The 16517-nt window shown below is 41.4% G+C and overlaps 2 protein-coding genes across 2 annotated transcripts in view; one reads left to right on the top strand and one right to left on the bottom strand.

The window, feature by feature from the left end:
* Nucleotides 1–182: 182 nt before the first annotated feature.
* Nucleotides 183–6576, top strand: GATD3 (glutamine amidotransferase class 1 domain containing 3). Its single transcript, XM_021540029.3, has 7 exons — nt 183–380; nt 2816–2868; nt 3518–3631; nt 3970–4089; nt 5250–5342; nt 5662–5818; nt 6427–6576. Exons 1-7 carry the CDS (start codon nt 267–269, stop codon nt 6553–6555), a joined length of 780 nt encoding a protein of 259 aa, XP_021395704.1. The 5' UTR covers nt 183–266; the 3' UTR covers nt 6556–6576.
* Nucleotides 6577–15758: 9182 nt separating this feature from the next.
* LOC110475681 (V-set domain containing T-cell activation inhibitor 1) overlaps nt 15759–16517 on the bottom strand; it is a 29461-nt gene continuing 28702 nt past the window's right edge. Inside the window, exon 7 of the mRNA XM_021540009.3 lies at nt 15759–16108. Coding sequence (XP_021395684.2) covers nt 16005–16108 — 104 coding nt within the window. The 3' untranslated portion in view covers nt 15759–16004. The remainder of the gene's footprint in view (nt 16109–16517) is intronic.

Genomic DNA, 16517 nt, shown 5'->3' with positions numbered 1-16517 from the left:
TCCGCACCGTTACCTTTGTACCCTCAGTCCCTTCCCACCGCTGCCATTCCCGACAAACGAGGGTCGGGAAGGGAGCGAGGGCCCGTGGATCCGGCCCTGCCGCGGCCCCTCCCCGCCTCCAGGGGGCGCCGCCAAGGGCGCGGCGGCCTCGGAGCGCGGCTCGCCCGCGCCCCTTCCCGGCTCCTCCGCGCCCCTTCGCGGCTCCTCCGCGCCCCTTCCCGGCTCCTCCGCTCCCTTTCCCGGCTGCTCCGCCGCCGCCCTCAGCCATGCTGGCCTGCCGAGGCCCGGCCCTGTGCACCGCGCTGCGGCGAGCAGCGCCCGGCGGCCTCGCTTCCTTGCACTGCTCCGCTCGGCGCTGCCGCGCCGCCCGCGTCGCCGTGGTGAGTCATGGAGGACGCGGGGCCGGGCAGCGCTGAGGGGAAGCGTGCGTCTGTCTGTCTGTCTGTTTGTGTGTTTGTTTGTTTGTTTTCCCGCTGTCTCGCTCTCCTCAGCCACCCCCGGCCCTACAGCCGGGGTCGCTCCGCAGTGGGAGGGTTTGGGAAAGCCTCGCCTGGTGGCTGCGGCAGCTGAAAACGCTGGAGGGAGGCTGCTTGTAGTACAGAAACTTGGAGGAAGCCAGACCAGGAGTGGGAAACGTGTAAAAATGGGCGTCTGCGTGGTTGTAGGGTTATAGTAGTTCAGGTTGGAAGGGACCGCGGGGGCCAGCCCAGAGCACACGGCACAGGATTGTGTCTGTACGGTTCTGGAATATCTTCAATGACGGACACACCATTCCCTCCTTAGACAATCTGTCCCAGTGCTCAGTCACTGCACGGGAGAGAAATCTTTCCTCATGTTCAGGTGGAACTTCCTCTGCATTAGTTCATGGCCATTCCTCTTGTCCCGTTGCTGCGCACCTCCGAGCAGAGCCTGGTCCATCCTCTGACACGCTCCATTTAGATATTTGTACACATTAATGAAGTCTGGGTCGTCTCGAAGCTGAAGAGCTCCCTCAGCCTTTCCTTGCAAGAGAGATTCCTCACTCATCCTCACTGCCCTCCACTGAACCCACTCCAGGAATGTCTGCTTTGTACTGAGGAAGCCAGGAGGATTTAACGTGAAGTAGTTTATAGTGGGTGAGGTACTGGCAGTGAATATATTGGAACTGGGTTATGCTTTTTGCAGGAAGGGGGTGAAACGTGTTACAAACACAGAATGAAGCAAGGAGGTGGCTACAGATTGCCAAAGGAAAATACAAGCTGTAAATGGTGTCCCAAACACAACTTTGGAACTCTGTGGACAGTCTTTGAAGCTTGATCTTTGCATAGTCTAGACAGCATTAAACATAAAGAAATGAGAAGGCTTTACCTGCATGAAGAAGTCTGTTTGGGGCAGAATTGGTTTGGAAAAGGGCTGGTCCAAATGGCAAATGCTGGTCCAAATTGCTAAAAGGTAACTCAACAGGACTACTGTCAGCTTAGCAAGTAACAGCTTTTTAAATAGAGCTAGGAAAAGAAATGTGATTTTTGACATAGTGATGTAAATTTTTGACTGTAGTAAAAAGCTGGTACTGAAATAACAAGAATTCATATACAGAACAGTTTACAATAATAATATTACAGTATTTTGGTTTCACTGAGTTTCAAAAAAATTTAAAATTGTTGCTCACAGAACATAACCTTAGCACGGTTGCTTGTCTGTTTATTCAGTCTAAATTAAATGAAGGATAAAACAAAGAGTATTGAAGTAAAAGGCAGCTCTTAAATATAAGAACAGGATTAACATAGACAGAAAAACATTCATATATCATGCTCATTTGGTGAAGTGATGGTGATATTTGGTGAAGTGCTGCCCATGATAGCAGACGCCTGGGTATTGAAAGTCCTTTCAAGTCTAACATTACTAGATAAGACTTTTTCAATTGTGAGTTTCTGTTCATGTGTCTGTTTAAAAACTCTCAAGCGTGAAAAAACTGAGGGAAGACCAGGAAGGAAGAGCTTAAAGTAAAAAAAAAAAAAAAAAAAAAAGAGTAAAGGAAATTGACTTCTTAACTAGATTTTTTTCTTTCAGAACAAAGAGCCAACAAAAAGCCCTGAAAGAGTTCATCTGTATATTTTCAGGAACTAGATAAACCTTTGGATTTTTTTGGTTTTGTTTCATTCCTACAATGACTTTTAAAAAATCAAGTTTTTTCTCCTTCTACATTGTCAGATTCTCCACCCACACAAGGGTCGCTGACTGCTTTGTACTTTTTATTCTCTGGTGTGTATAAACAAATTTTAAGTATAATTTCAACATTGTTAAAGAAAAGTATGGCTAATATGGCATAATTGTATTACTGCATTAAAAATGATTTAGCTGTTGATCTCTGATGCAGATGCTCAGGTAAAATACAGCAGCAGATAAAACAGTTTATTTTAGGTGCCACCTCAGAGTGCATTTCTGTCCCTCTTTTGGTTGATGTGCACCTGGATGAGGATATGTTCCACATGGATGTGGACACTACATAAGAAAGATGAATAACACTCAGAACAACTCACTGTGTGCAGAACAAAGACATTGCTGAGGGTAACATGTCAGTTTATTAACTGTGGTGTAAATAAATAGTGGTTATTTCTGAGCCCTGTGATGGGTGGCTATAAATAGGAAATGCCAGTTCTGCAGTGTGTCAAGTGGTGACATCAGTGCTAATAGCATGGTGTTCACTGGCATAGTAAGTGAACATATATTGCTTTTAAATTGTTGTTCGTTAACTAGTTTTTAAAATCTTACCTTGTGAAAGATCCTGTGGGGAGTTTTATGTCATCTGCAATACTCTGTTGTTTTCTCACTGCAGGTCCTGTCTGGCTGTGGTGTCTATGATGGCACAGAAATCCACGAGGCATCAGCGTAAGTTGCTTTTTGGGGCTGTGGGCTCCACAAAAGTCTCCATTACATTGCAGCAGTTCGTTTAATTTAGTTTTGCTGTCTCTGGCTGTCAGAATTACCCTGAGAGATGAATGATTAAACTTTCTCACAGTTATCTCACAGCCTAATTGTGAGCTCAGGCTGCATTCTTGAAGAGCTCAGTGATTGTCCAAAGATGCAGCACCGTGCATGTGATGCCAGAACAGTGAGTCTGAGAGATTCAGACTCCTTGTTTTCTCTTCAGAAACGGGAATTCAGAGTTCTAGATTCAATCTCAAGAGAGTCAAATACAGACTTAATTTCAGAACCACTTGAGTTTCCATTCCTGGGGCTAAATCTAATAGCAGAATTGTTAATGCTTAAGTGGAATTAACTCTGACTGTGAATTAATAAGAGATGTGTCACCTAGACCTAGATTAAATGTTAATGGCTATGTTAATTGCGGGGTTCTTCTATAACATTTGGGATTTGGAGAAAGGAAGCCTTTGTTGTTCCTGGTTGCCTGCTTTGGTAGGATGTATGTTTATCCTCATTTTTCAAAGTCAGTTGTTGGAATATTTGTAGCAGGTTTAGGGGTCAGATGAAGCCTCTCCCTTAAAGTTTTCTGCATGTTTTATCTCTGTGTTTGTAGTGTACTGGTTCACCTGAGCCGTGGGGGAGCTGAGGTTCAGATGTACGCTCCAGATGTCCCTCAGATGCATGTCATTGACCACAGTAAAGGGCAGCCAGCTGAAGCTGAGTCTAGGTAAGTCTCTGATGTGTTAGGCATTCTTCAGATGCAGCAGCCTGTAAAGGCTCTTGTAGCACTTGGCTGAATGCCTTTAGTAGCTTTATGCCAGCTGTGGTGGTTTTCTTGGAGAGAAGGTATTACATGAGTGTTCTGGACTTGATTATATTAGAGTCTGTCAGTGCCTGTGTTTCCCAGCAGTAGCATTTCAGAACCATCAATAGCTTCAGTTACTAAATGCCAGTGTTCTTGCTTCCTCCCTTCCTCACCCTCCTCTTTATCTGCAAAACTTTATTTCCTCTGTTCTGCGTACAAATGCTTAATTAACCACATTGCTTTATTTCTTGTTCTTCAAGGAATGTTTTAGTTGAATCTGCCAGAATTGCTCGTGGTAAAATTGCAAGCCTGGCTAAGCTCACTACAGCAGACCACGATGCTGTGATATTCCCCGGTGGATTTGGAGCTGCCAAAAACTTGTGAGTGCCAACTAAGCATCAGATTGCTCAACTAAATATTCATCATTAACTATGCATAATCAGCCTGGCAAAGAGAAGGCTTTGGGGTGATCTAACTGCAGCCTTTCAGTACCTGAAGGAAACGTGCAGAAAAGATGGAAAGAGACTTTTTACAAGGGTCTGCTGTGACAGTACAAGGGGGAATAGTTTCAGACTGAAAGAGAGTAGGTTTAGATGAGATACTAAGCAGCAGCTGCTTGCTGTAAGGATGGTGAGGCACTGGAACAAGTTGTCCAGAGAAGCTGTGGATGCCCCATGCCTGGCAATGTTCAAAGCTAGGTTGGATGGAGCAGCCTGGCCTAGAGGGAGTTGTCCCTGCTTGTTGCAGAGGGGTTGGAACGAGATAATCGTTTAAGGTCCCTTCCAGCACAAACCATTCTGTCATTCTGTGAGCTAAGATTCACACAATAAAATCCATAAATGGCCTTACTTACTACATATGGAGCCCCTAATTAATAAGAATAACTCCTTTCAAAGTCTTGTCATTGTCTTGTTTTAAATTCTCTGAACAATGTTGATGAGAATTCAAGAGTTTATATAATGCTTAAGAAGTCCTTTTTCTTCCCCCTAGTAGTATTTCTTTTTGGGTCTGAGGGAAGTGGAGGTAAAACTTAAATGGTTTCAGATGCTTGTAGACTTATTATTCTGTTTCTTCCTCTCTACCAAAAAATACCCTGTTGCTTTATAATTACAAAACAACAGCTGACTCGGAAAAAAAAAAAAAGGAAACGAAAAGTGTTAGCCATGTGGAATACTGATTATCGTGCTATTGAGATGCTTTTTTGTTGGCTTGGGGAAGAATTAATGTTACTTCCCTTTTCTTCTTACATATTTTTCTTCTTTGAAAAGATTGCCGTTCAACTTCTCAGTAATCCTAGAAAGCTGATTTGATGATTGTCATTTTAAGATGTTTTTATTAAGTAAGGGACTTTATGGCAGACCAAAGCCTTAGAAAAGAGACATTTTGGTTGAAGCATTGATAGTCATCTACAGAGTGTTTTTAACCAATTTTTTTAGTAGCTGTTCAGTTTGGTATGACCTTTGGAGTCAGTTTCACGGCAGACAGGCAAATATCTGTGTATGTTCAAACTGAGCTTTGTGTAAGTTTCTTGTTGTGACAGATCTACCTTTGCTGTTGATGGGAAGGATTGCAAGGTGAACAGAGAAGTTGAGCGAGTCCTGAAAGACTTCCACAAAGCAGGGAAACCTATTGGGTATGTATGTGAGTTGGGTGGCATTTGTTTGAAAGTATGAGCATGGAGACAACCTATGTCTTGTTGAAATGTGCAGTTGTTGGAACTGGAAAAAGTATCTTCTGTTTTGTATCATTTGCAGCCTATTTTTTAAATGTGTTTTTCAAGATTTGTGTGTGTTGGTGCTTGTCAGAGGAGAACCTGAGGAAATGCTGAGGGGAAGTTGCCTTGTGATCTATCTCAGATTTTCAAGGCTGTGTCCATCTGAGTTTTGTCAGTTGTGAGCAAGTTCTGGAATAGTGGTGTTGTAGAATTGCTCTTACAGTTCCCTCTGTTGCAGCCTGTGCTGCATTTCCCCAGTGCTGGCAGCAAAGGTGCTCTCTGGTGCTGAGGTAACTGTGGGCCACGAAGAAGAGGAAGGGGGCAAGTGGCCTTATGCTGGGACTGCAGGAGCCATCAAAGAGCTGGGAGCAAAGCACTGTGTGAAAGAAGTAACCATATCCTTTCCTGGTAATTTCCATCTTGGGAGACAGTTTAGAAATGTGTCATTAAAGGAATGAACACATGTCAAATCTATGTTTTCCACATAGATTTTCATGGGAATGTGCAATGGGTAGCAGATAGCTGTGGTGCAGTGCAGGATTAGAAACTCTTCTGTACACAGCTGTGTAACTACTGCTGTGTAACTACACACTGGGAGTTAGAAGTTGTTCTCAAGCAGCTCCCTTGGGCACCCAGTAATACACCAAAGTGCTGGATGAATTTGCACATAAAACTGGCATGGGTTACAGCTGGTCAGTTCTCTTTGAGATTTTTATTATTTTCCTGAAGTTTAATGCTGCAGACTGTACTCAGAGACATTTTACTACCATCAGTGAATTTTGTAGGTTTTCTTGTGTTTCTGGGTGTTTCCACATGATTCTCATGCCACATTTTTATTTCTGGCAAAAATACCTGGTCATAGCTTGGATTATAGGTTGCAGCTGTCTTTACAGCTGCATGGTATAACATATTTGGAGGAAGTTTTTATAGAATAGTGGAGCAGTACTGGTTCCTTTTGCAGGCAGCATCTGCAAGTGCTGTGTTTTCCTTAACTCCATTTTACGAAGCTCATGTGGACACAAAAAATAAGGTGGTGACCACCCCAGCATTTATGTGTGAAACAGCATTACACCATATCTTTGATGGCATTGGGGCAATGGTAAAAAATGTGCTAAAATTAACTGGCAAATAAAATCAGAAATGTTTAAATTTAGGGTGTAGTATCAAACATATCATGGACCAATGGAGACCTTTGCACCTGCTTGTCCTGCTCACACTCTAGTGAATGCTGGTATGAAGCTGACTGATTCCCAGCTGCAGGATTTTCCATCCTTTTTGAGAGAGGGACATTGCAGAGGACAAGGAGCCTGGCCTGAGACACAGAGGATTTTCTTGAGCTGTTCCATCTGGAGAGAGCTGACTGGATGTGTTCTGAAACAAAATCTTCCCAACACACCGACGTCAAAACAGTTGTAAGGGGGAAAAAGAGACTCAAGGCTCTTTCAGAAGCTGAGGGCAGATGTGTTGTAGGGATTTGGCACATGGCAACATATTTAGTGGATGAAGAATGGGAGTAGAGGAATGAATGTGTGGTTCAAGGTGTCTAAGCTCAGGCCTGTATCTGGGAACTAACAGCCACGGTCGTCTGTTGAGGGAAAAGAAAATTGGGATCTTCCACATCCTAATTTAATCCGGTATTAATGAAAAAGTTTTTGTTTAAATTTCAAAGAATCCCACTTTCACAGAGTCATTCTGAACATTGATCAGCAGCAGGACACAACTGCCACAACAGCAGCACTTAGAAAAATTCATCCATTGGCCCATTATAGTTTTAAAAGGTCTTGAAATGAAGAAGAGAATAATATCCGCTGACGTGACGCACAACTCTTAAGGACAGCACCCTGTTAAAGCAGTTTTATGACAAGTAGTGAATGGAAAAAGCAATCTCAAATGATCCTAACTTCCCCTGCTTTAGGGCAATAAAGCTTTCCCCAAAGAAGTATTATTGAATGTCTGGAATAATGGTGTATAAATAAATTAATTTCTGCCTTTATCTTATCCTTGGCCTTTCACTTTTGTTTGGGAGCTGCCTTACACTGGTTGGTACATTTTAGCAGTTTTTCTGCTTTTCAGTTCACCAATTTTGTTTATTTTTTCCATATAGAATCCAGCAGAATGTTCTCCACCTCTTCCAAGATTTTTGTCACCTTTCTGTTGAGCAGGACACAACATTTCTCAAATTTAAACAAACAAGCACAATGACACCTCTTTCCTTGGATTAAAGTTTCTATTCCATGGCACACTTGTTGAGGTGAACCCATATTTTTAAGGGAGAATTGTATGTTTCATAAATGAATCTACAAGCCTTATATTGAGTTGGTGTATGGTGAATGCCATTTGTGGCTGAACACTTGCCAAGCATGTGGGGTGACATTTTTTCATTTGGGCTTGAGTGTGAGTGTTGGGCATGCTCAGCTTTCTCAGTCAGGGTTCAGGAAATAAGCATTTTTGCTTCTGGGGCCTCCTAATGATTAATTTTTTTGTCACTACTAAAAGAAAAAAAAAATCACATCTGGATTTAGAAGATTTGGATTTGTACTCCAGTGCTGGCACTGTTTTCTTGGGGGATTTCAGAGATTGCCTGAGCAGATCAACTCCAGTGAGTTTACAAAGAACTCCTACACAGACACCAAGTCATTGTAGAAGTAGACATAGTTCATAAAGTGGATTTTGGACGTTTCTCTGAAACATTTTTTGTTTATGCATCAAAATCTTAATAAAATTTTCAGTATCAAGTTGGTAAGAAACAGAATTTAAAACACTACCAGTATATAATTCAATGCAAAAACACCCCTTCATGAGCTTTGCTTGTACAAAGTGGGTATTTTAGGATCCATTTTATACACAGAGGCTTAGCAGAGGATAGGAGGTCATTGTTCATATAAAATATAATAGCATTTTAAAGTGCATGTGTTTCCCACATCTGCAGGAGGTTTAAAAGAAATTTGGTAACAGTATCATGCAGCAGAAATGGTACTGGAATCCCCAGAGTGGAAGAGCTGTTGTGCCTGTGTTAACAGCACCTTCCTCTGCTTCCTCTTAATAGATCTGGGTTAAACCTTCCCATGAACTCCCTCACCACAGCAGGGCTGAGGTTGGAATTTAACATTTCTCATATCCACAGTTCCTGGTAAGTGAAGCTGTGGTGGCACAAAGCTTCCTTAGATGCTGAATCTTCAGGTGCCCTGAGAAAAAGGATGATCTTTCAAAGAAATTGCTGTTAGTATCAGTGAGCAACTGTGGGAAGTTGGTGGTCGGGTCATCCAGATGGTGCCTCTTTACAGTTCTCAACTCTTTTTACCCTTCTTTTTTAATTTCTCTGAATTTAGAGAGAATGGGGTTTTTTTAAGGGAGAAAGAATCATACACCAGAATTGCCTTTCATTTTTAAAATTCTCTCTAAATTTCCCAGTAATGTGCTGACCAGAAACCTCTGATACACACATTTTTCAAGGATTTGGTGGTGTGGGTTTTTTTGGTTGTGAAGTGTTCTTTGTTTTGGTTTTCTTTTTTTGTTATCTGAAGAAAGTTGTTTAACTTTGGTGGAAGATGTAAGATTGTCATCTTGGCTTTCAGCCTGTGTAAATTTGGAGGGAAATTCCATGTGCATTTAGAGATTGTTGTTAAAGATTTGTCTGCAAAGCTGGGATTTTCCTTTCCTTCAGTAGGGCAGATTGGACCTGGTGTGGAGTTGGCTACTCCCAACCAAGTGGACAGGAATTTATGATTATGATTAATATGTTCTGCTAAATGCTACCAGAAATAAGAACTGAAAGAGGCTTCTTGAAGCCTCCACCAGGAGTCATGCAATACCTGGCTTATGGATTCCTGACATTTCTTATCTTTGGGAAGCTTTTAAGAGCTTTGTGCTACTGAAAGGGGGTTGTAATAATTGTGTTCCTGCTCGGGTTGCTTTTCTAGTGCTTGCAGGATTAACTTGCAGGGCTGGGAGGAGTTGCTGCCTCTCAGCTGTGATTCTTTGTCCCCTTTTGCCTCACTGATGGTTACACACAAACCCCGTTTTGTGAAAGGCTTCTCTTCTGGTTGTTGCAGCGTTCACAAATTTGGCAGCAGTGCTTTTCTCTTCTAAAAGCAGAAATGAGAGCCGGGGTTTGAGAAGCCCGTTTTGGTTTTTAGCCTTTGGTTTGTGGCTGTGAGACACTTTTATTTGGGGAATAAAAAGCCAGCAGAGGGCACTTGGTGAACAACGTTCTGTGCAGGGTTCCACTTACCCAGGGACGATATTCCAGCTGTGTAACAGCTGGAACGTGGGACAGTTCTGTAGGGCAGTTTTTTGGACATTTTAGATCCATACGGAGAATAAAACAAATATTTCTTCCTCCTAGCTTCACAATAATAGATAGGATATCCAATTCCATTGCAATGAATGCATTTGTTCTGCTGTGTTGTTAAGATTAATTTCTTCAGCACAGTTATTTATCCCCCTGAAAATATAGTAGCAAATATACATCAGTTAAGCTCTAGCCCCTTCCTGTGATACAAATATCTCGGGAAAAAAAGTGTAGTATGAAGTCATAAAGATACACAGTGAGGTTTGGGGTTTTTTAATAAGGATTTTTTTGTTGTTTCAGTTTGTTTCCTTGTTCAGGTTTTATTTAAACACTAGTGGTGTAATGGCCAGTATGACTGAAAATGAAGGTTTGTCAGGAAGGACTTTTATCAGGCCTAGAAATATCCCTGGAAGGAAACACACTGTTTCTTGAAGTGTCTGTGGCTTTGCAAGCTAGCCACATGTGTGAATATGCTCTTATAATATTTTTCAGAGTGGGAAATTAGATAATTCTCCACCTGCAAATAATTAAGAGTTGCCTTCTTTCCAGGACTTGAGTCTTTTGTTTGACCTAGTTTTCTTCTTCATGTGGCTTCAAATGCCTGAGAGGAATCTTCCTTATTGAATGGGTGAGCCTTAGCCCTCAGGAGAATTAAAGAGCTGATATTTGGTTATTTTCTCCAGGGTGATTCCAGTGGTAGCCAACAACCCTGCAGAAAGAGAGAGAGAGGGCAAGAGAAAGGGCTAAACTGGGACTATCCCCAAAGCTGAAACAGAAATTGCAGTGAGGATTGCAGCACCAATAGCCACACGATTTCCTGCTGCATATTTAAAAATAAACATCATCTTTGTTTGTTTTCAGTATTTTTCTGTACTCTGTTCAACTTCTGAGTGTCAGGCTATGGAATGACTGCCCTCAGGTTTAACTGAATTAATGGTGAAAATTCCAGTCTAGTGGAAGGTGTCCCTGCCCATGGCAGGGGGTTGGAACTGGAAGATCTTTAAGGCCCTTTCCAACCCAAAACATTATAAGATTTTATGATTCTGCATCAAATGTGTCCACATTAATTTCTTGCTGATGTTCTCTATGGGCCTTTTCTCCCACATCGCATGAAACTAAAGGGAGCTGAAAGAGGAAGGCCTTAACCAGTTAATCTGGCCTTGCTGTAAACTTAGAAAAACATGATCAAACTAACTCTGTCACTGCCAAATATTGGAAAAAAAATTAATTGGCTTTTACATCCATTCTTTGGCAATAATAATGTCCAAAGAACTCTTAAAAATTTAATGCAACCCATATGCTCCTGCCATATGGAGTATGTAGGTGTGGGCCACCAAGGTACTGCAAGTGAGAGAAGTGGAGATTAATCCTTAAATGTGTGAATTGTTTTTGTGCTCCTTAGTTTTCAAAGCAATTCCTCTTGTTCCTAGTGAAACTTTGGAAGACACAAGAACTGTCTGCTCCTCACATTCTGCATAGGGAGGGAACTTTCAAGACAGACACCTCCTGTGGCATCACCCAGTCAAGGAAGGACAGGTCAAGGCCAGCTGGTCACTCAAACCTCCACTTGCAGGAAATTGGAATGATGCTTGTAGATAACCACTGGGAATGGCATGAAGTACAGCTTTGGGAAAATACAATAAACAGGGACATTTAAGCATCCCAAGTGCTGCTGCAAATCCGAGTCACAAAAAAGAAGAGTTGTAAACAACATTCAGAGGTCACCCAGGCCCTTCTGTAGTCACACAGCTCACACTTGTCAGTGGAGGTGCTCACACAGCACAGAGCAGCACACAGCAATAATTAAATTTAAAAACAGAGGGTTGATAACAGCAAGGAAATAAGTGTTATTTTCCCAACAACAGCTCAGTATGTGGACTCAAGTATTAAAAGTTTATGCCAGGTGAAGCATTTTAAAAAACATGAAAGCATCAGAGTCTTATTCATATCATGGCTTTACAAATCAGTTTTAATGGGCTTGATTTACAGGTGATAATCTATTAACACCATTTTTTTTCAATTACTTTTTACAACAGCCATAAAAATTGAGTTCTACAATTATTTTGGATAAAGTTGGTAGAAATTAAATAGTATATAATATGGCTCCTATGTTTATACTGGGCTTATTACTAAAACCTTTTAGTTCCATATGCAATACACTGGATTCATCTGTGTTCTTGTGCAGTTATTACAAGGGTTTTATTTTCAAAATAGACTCTGAGAATGAATTTACATGATTTGACTTCTAATATTTTTCAGTTTGTGGCTAAGAAATTATGATACTGATAGAATAAATGCCTAATACTGTGTAAAACAGTAACTAGGAAGTTTCTCCTGCTGTTGGCACAAAACAAAGTGAGGAATCTTGACTCAGGTTTTTGATCTATCAACAATGTCAGCTGGAAAAAATTGCACTGCTTCAGGTTTCTCCCCCTAAACCAGGAATGACTCTTTTTCAACACTGTGCAGGGATGGTGTTGGGAGCTCCCTGAATTTATAAAAATGCTTTGAGCTGCCTGCATCCAAAGGGCTTTGTATGGCTGGTCACTGGGAAAATGACATTTCTGCATTAGTGTCTTCTGTGCTGAAAGCAATTGGGAAGTTTGCCTCCCTTCTGTGCTGTAAAGGGATTCCTGTCAAAGACTCTGGTTTGGGGCTGAAATTGCAAGGTTGCTTTAGCCATGCAGGTGTTACTGAAATGGATTTCCTTGTTGTGTTTTAGTTTTCTTCTACTTTGTTGGAGGGTACTGTGAAAAAAAGGCAGCAGAAGTCCTCTCTTTATTCCATCCATAAAGATGTGTCTGGGCTGGGAGCACAAGAAGGACCCTGTGCTACCAGTCTGGATGCCTTAAATGCAATTTTAAGATGATTTGCATATTTGATTTTGCAATTGATATAACCTATTTACATAACAGTTTACATTACAAGCCAATTTACATTACATCTTCAGTGACCTATTAGTACCTGATCCTCTGGGTCCTTGTAGCTCAGTTCTTGCTGCTGCCCTTGCACCACTCCTGCCCTGGCTTGGTCTCTCTTTCCAATCTCTGGCCAAGAAGCCCACTGCAGCAATTTTTGGCAGACAAAAAAGATTGCCATCAGTAAGTGTAATAATTTGGAAAATGCCATGAACCTCCTTCTCTTCTCTCCCCTCATCTTCATTTGTTAGCTCCAGATCCTCATTCTTAAAATTCTTGCTATTAAGGAAACAGGAGCTGCTTGGCCTGTGTTCTTATGCCATATCCTGAGTGTCATGTGTAGTGATACATTTCTGATAGTCCTTTCTTCTCCAAGGGTGAGACAGAAAAAGAATTTAGAAAAAAAGAAGAGAAAAAGTAATTATAAATTAGGTATGGGAATATTTTTGTTTTGGTTGGGTTTTTTTGTTGTTTGTTTTTTGCTGTTTCAACTTTCTTTTGTGACTCTTATCAAATGTCTTTCCATACTTCTTGAGTATGGAAAAAACACTTTTTAATTCCATGTAAAAGTGAAGAAAAATGCTGTTCTTAGTGTAGGCTAAATCAGCATTCACACAGTGCCTGTTGATCTAGAAGGGGTGAAAAGCAGAGCAGTGTGACTGATGTGGGGAGGGGAAAGGGAGGAATTGGGGGAGAAGGAGAGATTTTTGATGTCTTATGTACAATGTAATTGGAAGGCACTTGTGATGAGATATAAACCCAAAATCTGACCATAGTTTACAAAAGAAAGGCTAAGAGAAAAGGTTTAAGGAAAAGACTAAAGGGAAAGGAGAAAGGAAGGGAAAGGAAGGAAGGATATTTTTAAAGGAAGAAAGCAGCCAAGTTACACCTGCACCTCCAAAAATAAATCCATTTGCATTGGTTAAAAGATGTAACCTTGCCTTTTTGGATGTGGCCATCAGTACTATGATAAAGTATTGGACTGTAATTGATAAAATTATATGTATTATATATATATATGTATTTTATATATATATAAATGTAATTGATAAAATTATAAATTGATATGATAAAGTATTGGACTGTAATCCAGGCTGTAATTCCAGTCTGGATTGTTGGTACATACAGCACTATGTGGAAATGCAATTAGCATAGCTAGAGCAAATTATTTCAGGATGTGCTGTTTCGACATCCCTTTGTCTTGTGACACCCTTTGCAAAGAGGAAAGTTTGCTCCTAAAATGCACTGGCTCCTGGTTTGTTTCAAGTGTGACACAAAACATGGAGTTTTGCTTATAAACTAGATATGGTTTGAAGTCCTTGCTCCTGACAGACTCTTTTTTTCTTGGCAGCCCTCTGAACAGGGGCACTGCAGGCAAGGGAATTTATCTCTAGTCTCTGCCTGCTGATCCATCAGAGCCATGTCTGGGCACGTGCCAGGCCTGTGTCCTCACACGCAGCTGGCACCAAAATGTTGAGATTTAACAGAACTGCTGCCCCTGGGGGGATTTAAAAGATGATTTATGTAGATGTGGCTCTGAGGGACATAGTTTAATGGTGGACTTGGCAGTGCTGAGTTCGTTGCTGGACTCAATGATCTTTTCCAGCCTCAACTATTCTGGGATTCTACAATTCCTGAGAAATGCTGGGCTGCTTAAGTGACTATCAGATTTTTAGTGTGGAGTCCTTGAGATGAGGGCAGGCAGTCCAGATTTTTAGGGCCAACAAAACTACACAGGTTTTACTTCTTAAACCTTCTAATTGCAGAGGAGCCTCTCTAACTGTAGGGAACAACTGAAATACAAATAAAGAACTCTTATAGACCAAGCGATTGCTCTCATCAGGGATTTTTGGTTTTATTTCAGGTTTTTATTCATAATCAAATTGTGTCTTAAAAAAATACACAAACATTTGGAGGCTGGGACAAAAAAGACAGTCACAGTATGTATAATTCTTATAGGCAAATCTCTCTGTGCAGTTGGACTCCAGCTGTTCCACTAAGCTGCTCTATACTCAGTGTAGCCAAATATCAGCTGAGCTTCACTGCAGCACCAGCACAGCCCATGTGTGGGATTTTGTTTCTCTTCCCCACCATGGGGAAAGAGCCTTTAGTTAAGAAATTCAAAGGTAACTGTCACTTCTATGTCCATTTGAAACTCTGATTTATTCTGTCCCTTCCTTGCAAAATCAATCTCGTCTCTTCATTGGGGAAAAAAAAAAAAAACAAAACCAAAAAAAAAAATCAATGGTGCAACTGTTCCAAAGCAAAGTCACTTTGTGTGCATCCTCTTGAGTCATTCCCCTGCCCAGGGGCCCAGCATGTTCAGTCACTGCTGGGCATCACTTCTGTTCTCTGGATGCTTTTTGGTTGTGAAACAGGGCAGTTGCAGTTCTGGCCTGAAAAAAACTTCTGCACTTCCTTGACATTGTTTGTATGCAAGATCCTTTGGACCCGAGTTTTGGACAGCTCTGCTACCTGAATTGAACATTTCTAGAAATAAATCCATTTTGTTTGCATAGGTATAAGTTACAATTATTCTGATGAGTTTTAAAATGTTTTGAACCCCTCCAAAGGTACTGTTTTTAAAGAAGTAACATTGGCATGGTATTTCTCATTGCACAGTTCCATCTTAAGAATCCAGCTTTGCCATATTTCATGACAAAAAAAAGATAACGCTGAATTCAGCCTTCTGAATTGTTTGGCTTATTTAACTGTGGATTTTTTAGTAATACATCACTTCCTTCCTTTGTGTTGGTATTTTATGAACTTCTACCCTCTTTCTCAGTCAGCTTCACCCTTCTGCTGAAGAAATACTATGTTTCTTGTGGAAAAAAAAGGGCTCTTACTCATCGGCTATGATGCTTAGGAGTGATAACAGAAGCTGAAGTTTCACAGAATCAAGTTTCACGAGTTTTCCATCCTTACACTTCAGAACATGGGAGTGTCTTCCTACTTCCAGTTTTTGTCTGACACAGAGAGTAGTTAGCCCCACTCCTCCTTTCAGTTGTCTTGAAGGACAGCAAATGAGAGGCAAAAGATCTCACTAGGATCAGCTATAATCTGATCCTGGAGTTTTGTGAGCCTTTTATCCTGTTCATTAAAGCAAACCCACACAACCCAAAATAAATTGTATATCCTGGCAGCACTAAAACTGGACTCCCAAGAAAAAAATGCAAAAGCAGACTTGCCACCTCAGAGTTTTGCTGCCCTTGGTTTTGTGGAACATCAGAATGTAGGACGTAAACACCTAATGCTTGGTCTGTTCTCAGCTCTTGGTGCTCTGGAGGTGTCACACTGACCCCACAGACTTGTCCTGCTCAGAAAAGTCCTCTGGTGAGGAGAAATTCCCAAAGACAAGGTTGCCTTCCCCTGTTACAAGTGCCAAAGCCCCAGGGGGACCAGGAGGAGGAAAGAGAGGGGAAGCACAGCCAGACATGGCACATCCACGGGGCTTCCGGAGGGAATCTGATTCTGCTCTGAAAAATTAAAAAAGAGAAAGCCAGCATGTAAGACATGGCTTGACAAAAAAAGTGTATTAGAAGTTTGCATGACACATTTTACATGAATGGATTGAGGGAGGAATGTTTTTAAAACAATGCATTTTGCCTCCTTTTCAAAATTCTCCCATTGTGTGTCTGTACAGAGAGCAGGCAAAATAGTCTCAAGGTACTGGGACATGTATTTTTTTCTTTTTCACAGAAAAGTTGCAAAAACTCAGCAACAATGGATGCAACTTCTGTGGATGACTGAGAATCTTTGTTTAAAATCCTAACAAAAAAGCAACAACCAGCCAGCTGTTTAGTGGGAGCTGTCCCTGCCCATGGCAAGGGGGTGGGAACTGGGTGACCTTTGAGATGCCTTCCAGCCCAAGCCATTCTATGATTT

The sequence above is a fragment of the Lonchura striata genome, chromosome 2 (genome assembly GCF_046129695.1).
Source record: "Lonchura striata isolate bLonStr1 chromosome 2, bLonStr1.mat, whole genome shotgun sequence".
Taxonomy (NCBI): domain Eukaryota; kingdom Metazoa; phylum Chordata; class Aves; order Passeriformes; family Estrildidae; genus Lonchura; species Lonchura striata.
This window is presented reverse-complemented; position numbering and strand designations above follow the sequence as displayed.

Excerpts from the sequence above, each read along its gene's own strand:
- GATD3 (XM_021540029.3), top strand. The coding sequence starts at position 267 with ATGCTGGCCTGCCGAGGCCCGGCCCTGTGCACCGCGCTGCGGCGAGCA. Across the intron at positions 2,869-3,517 it reads GAAATCCACGAGGCATCAGC|TGTACTGGTTCACCTGAGCC; the intron begins GTAAGTTGCTTT and ends CTGTGTTTGTAG. Across the intron at positions 5,343-5,661 it reads AAAGCAGGGAAACCTATTGG|CCTGTGCTGCATTTCCCCAG; the intron begins GTATGTATGTGA and ends CCTCTGTTGCAG.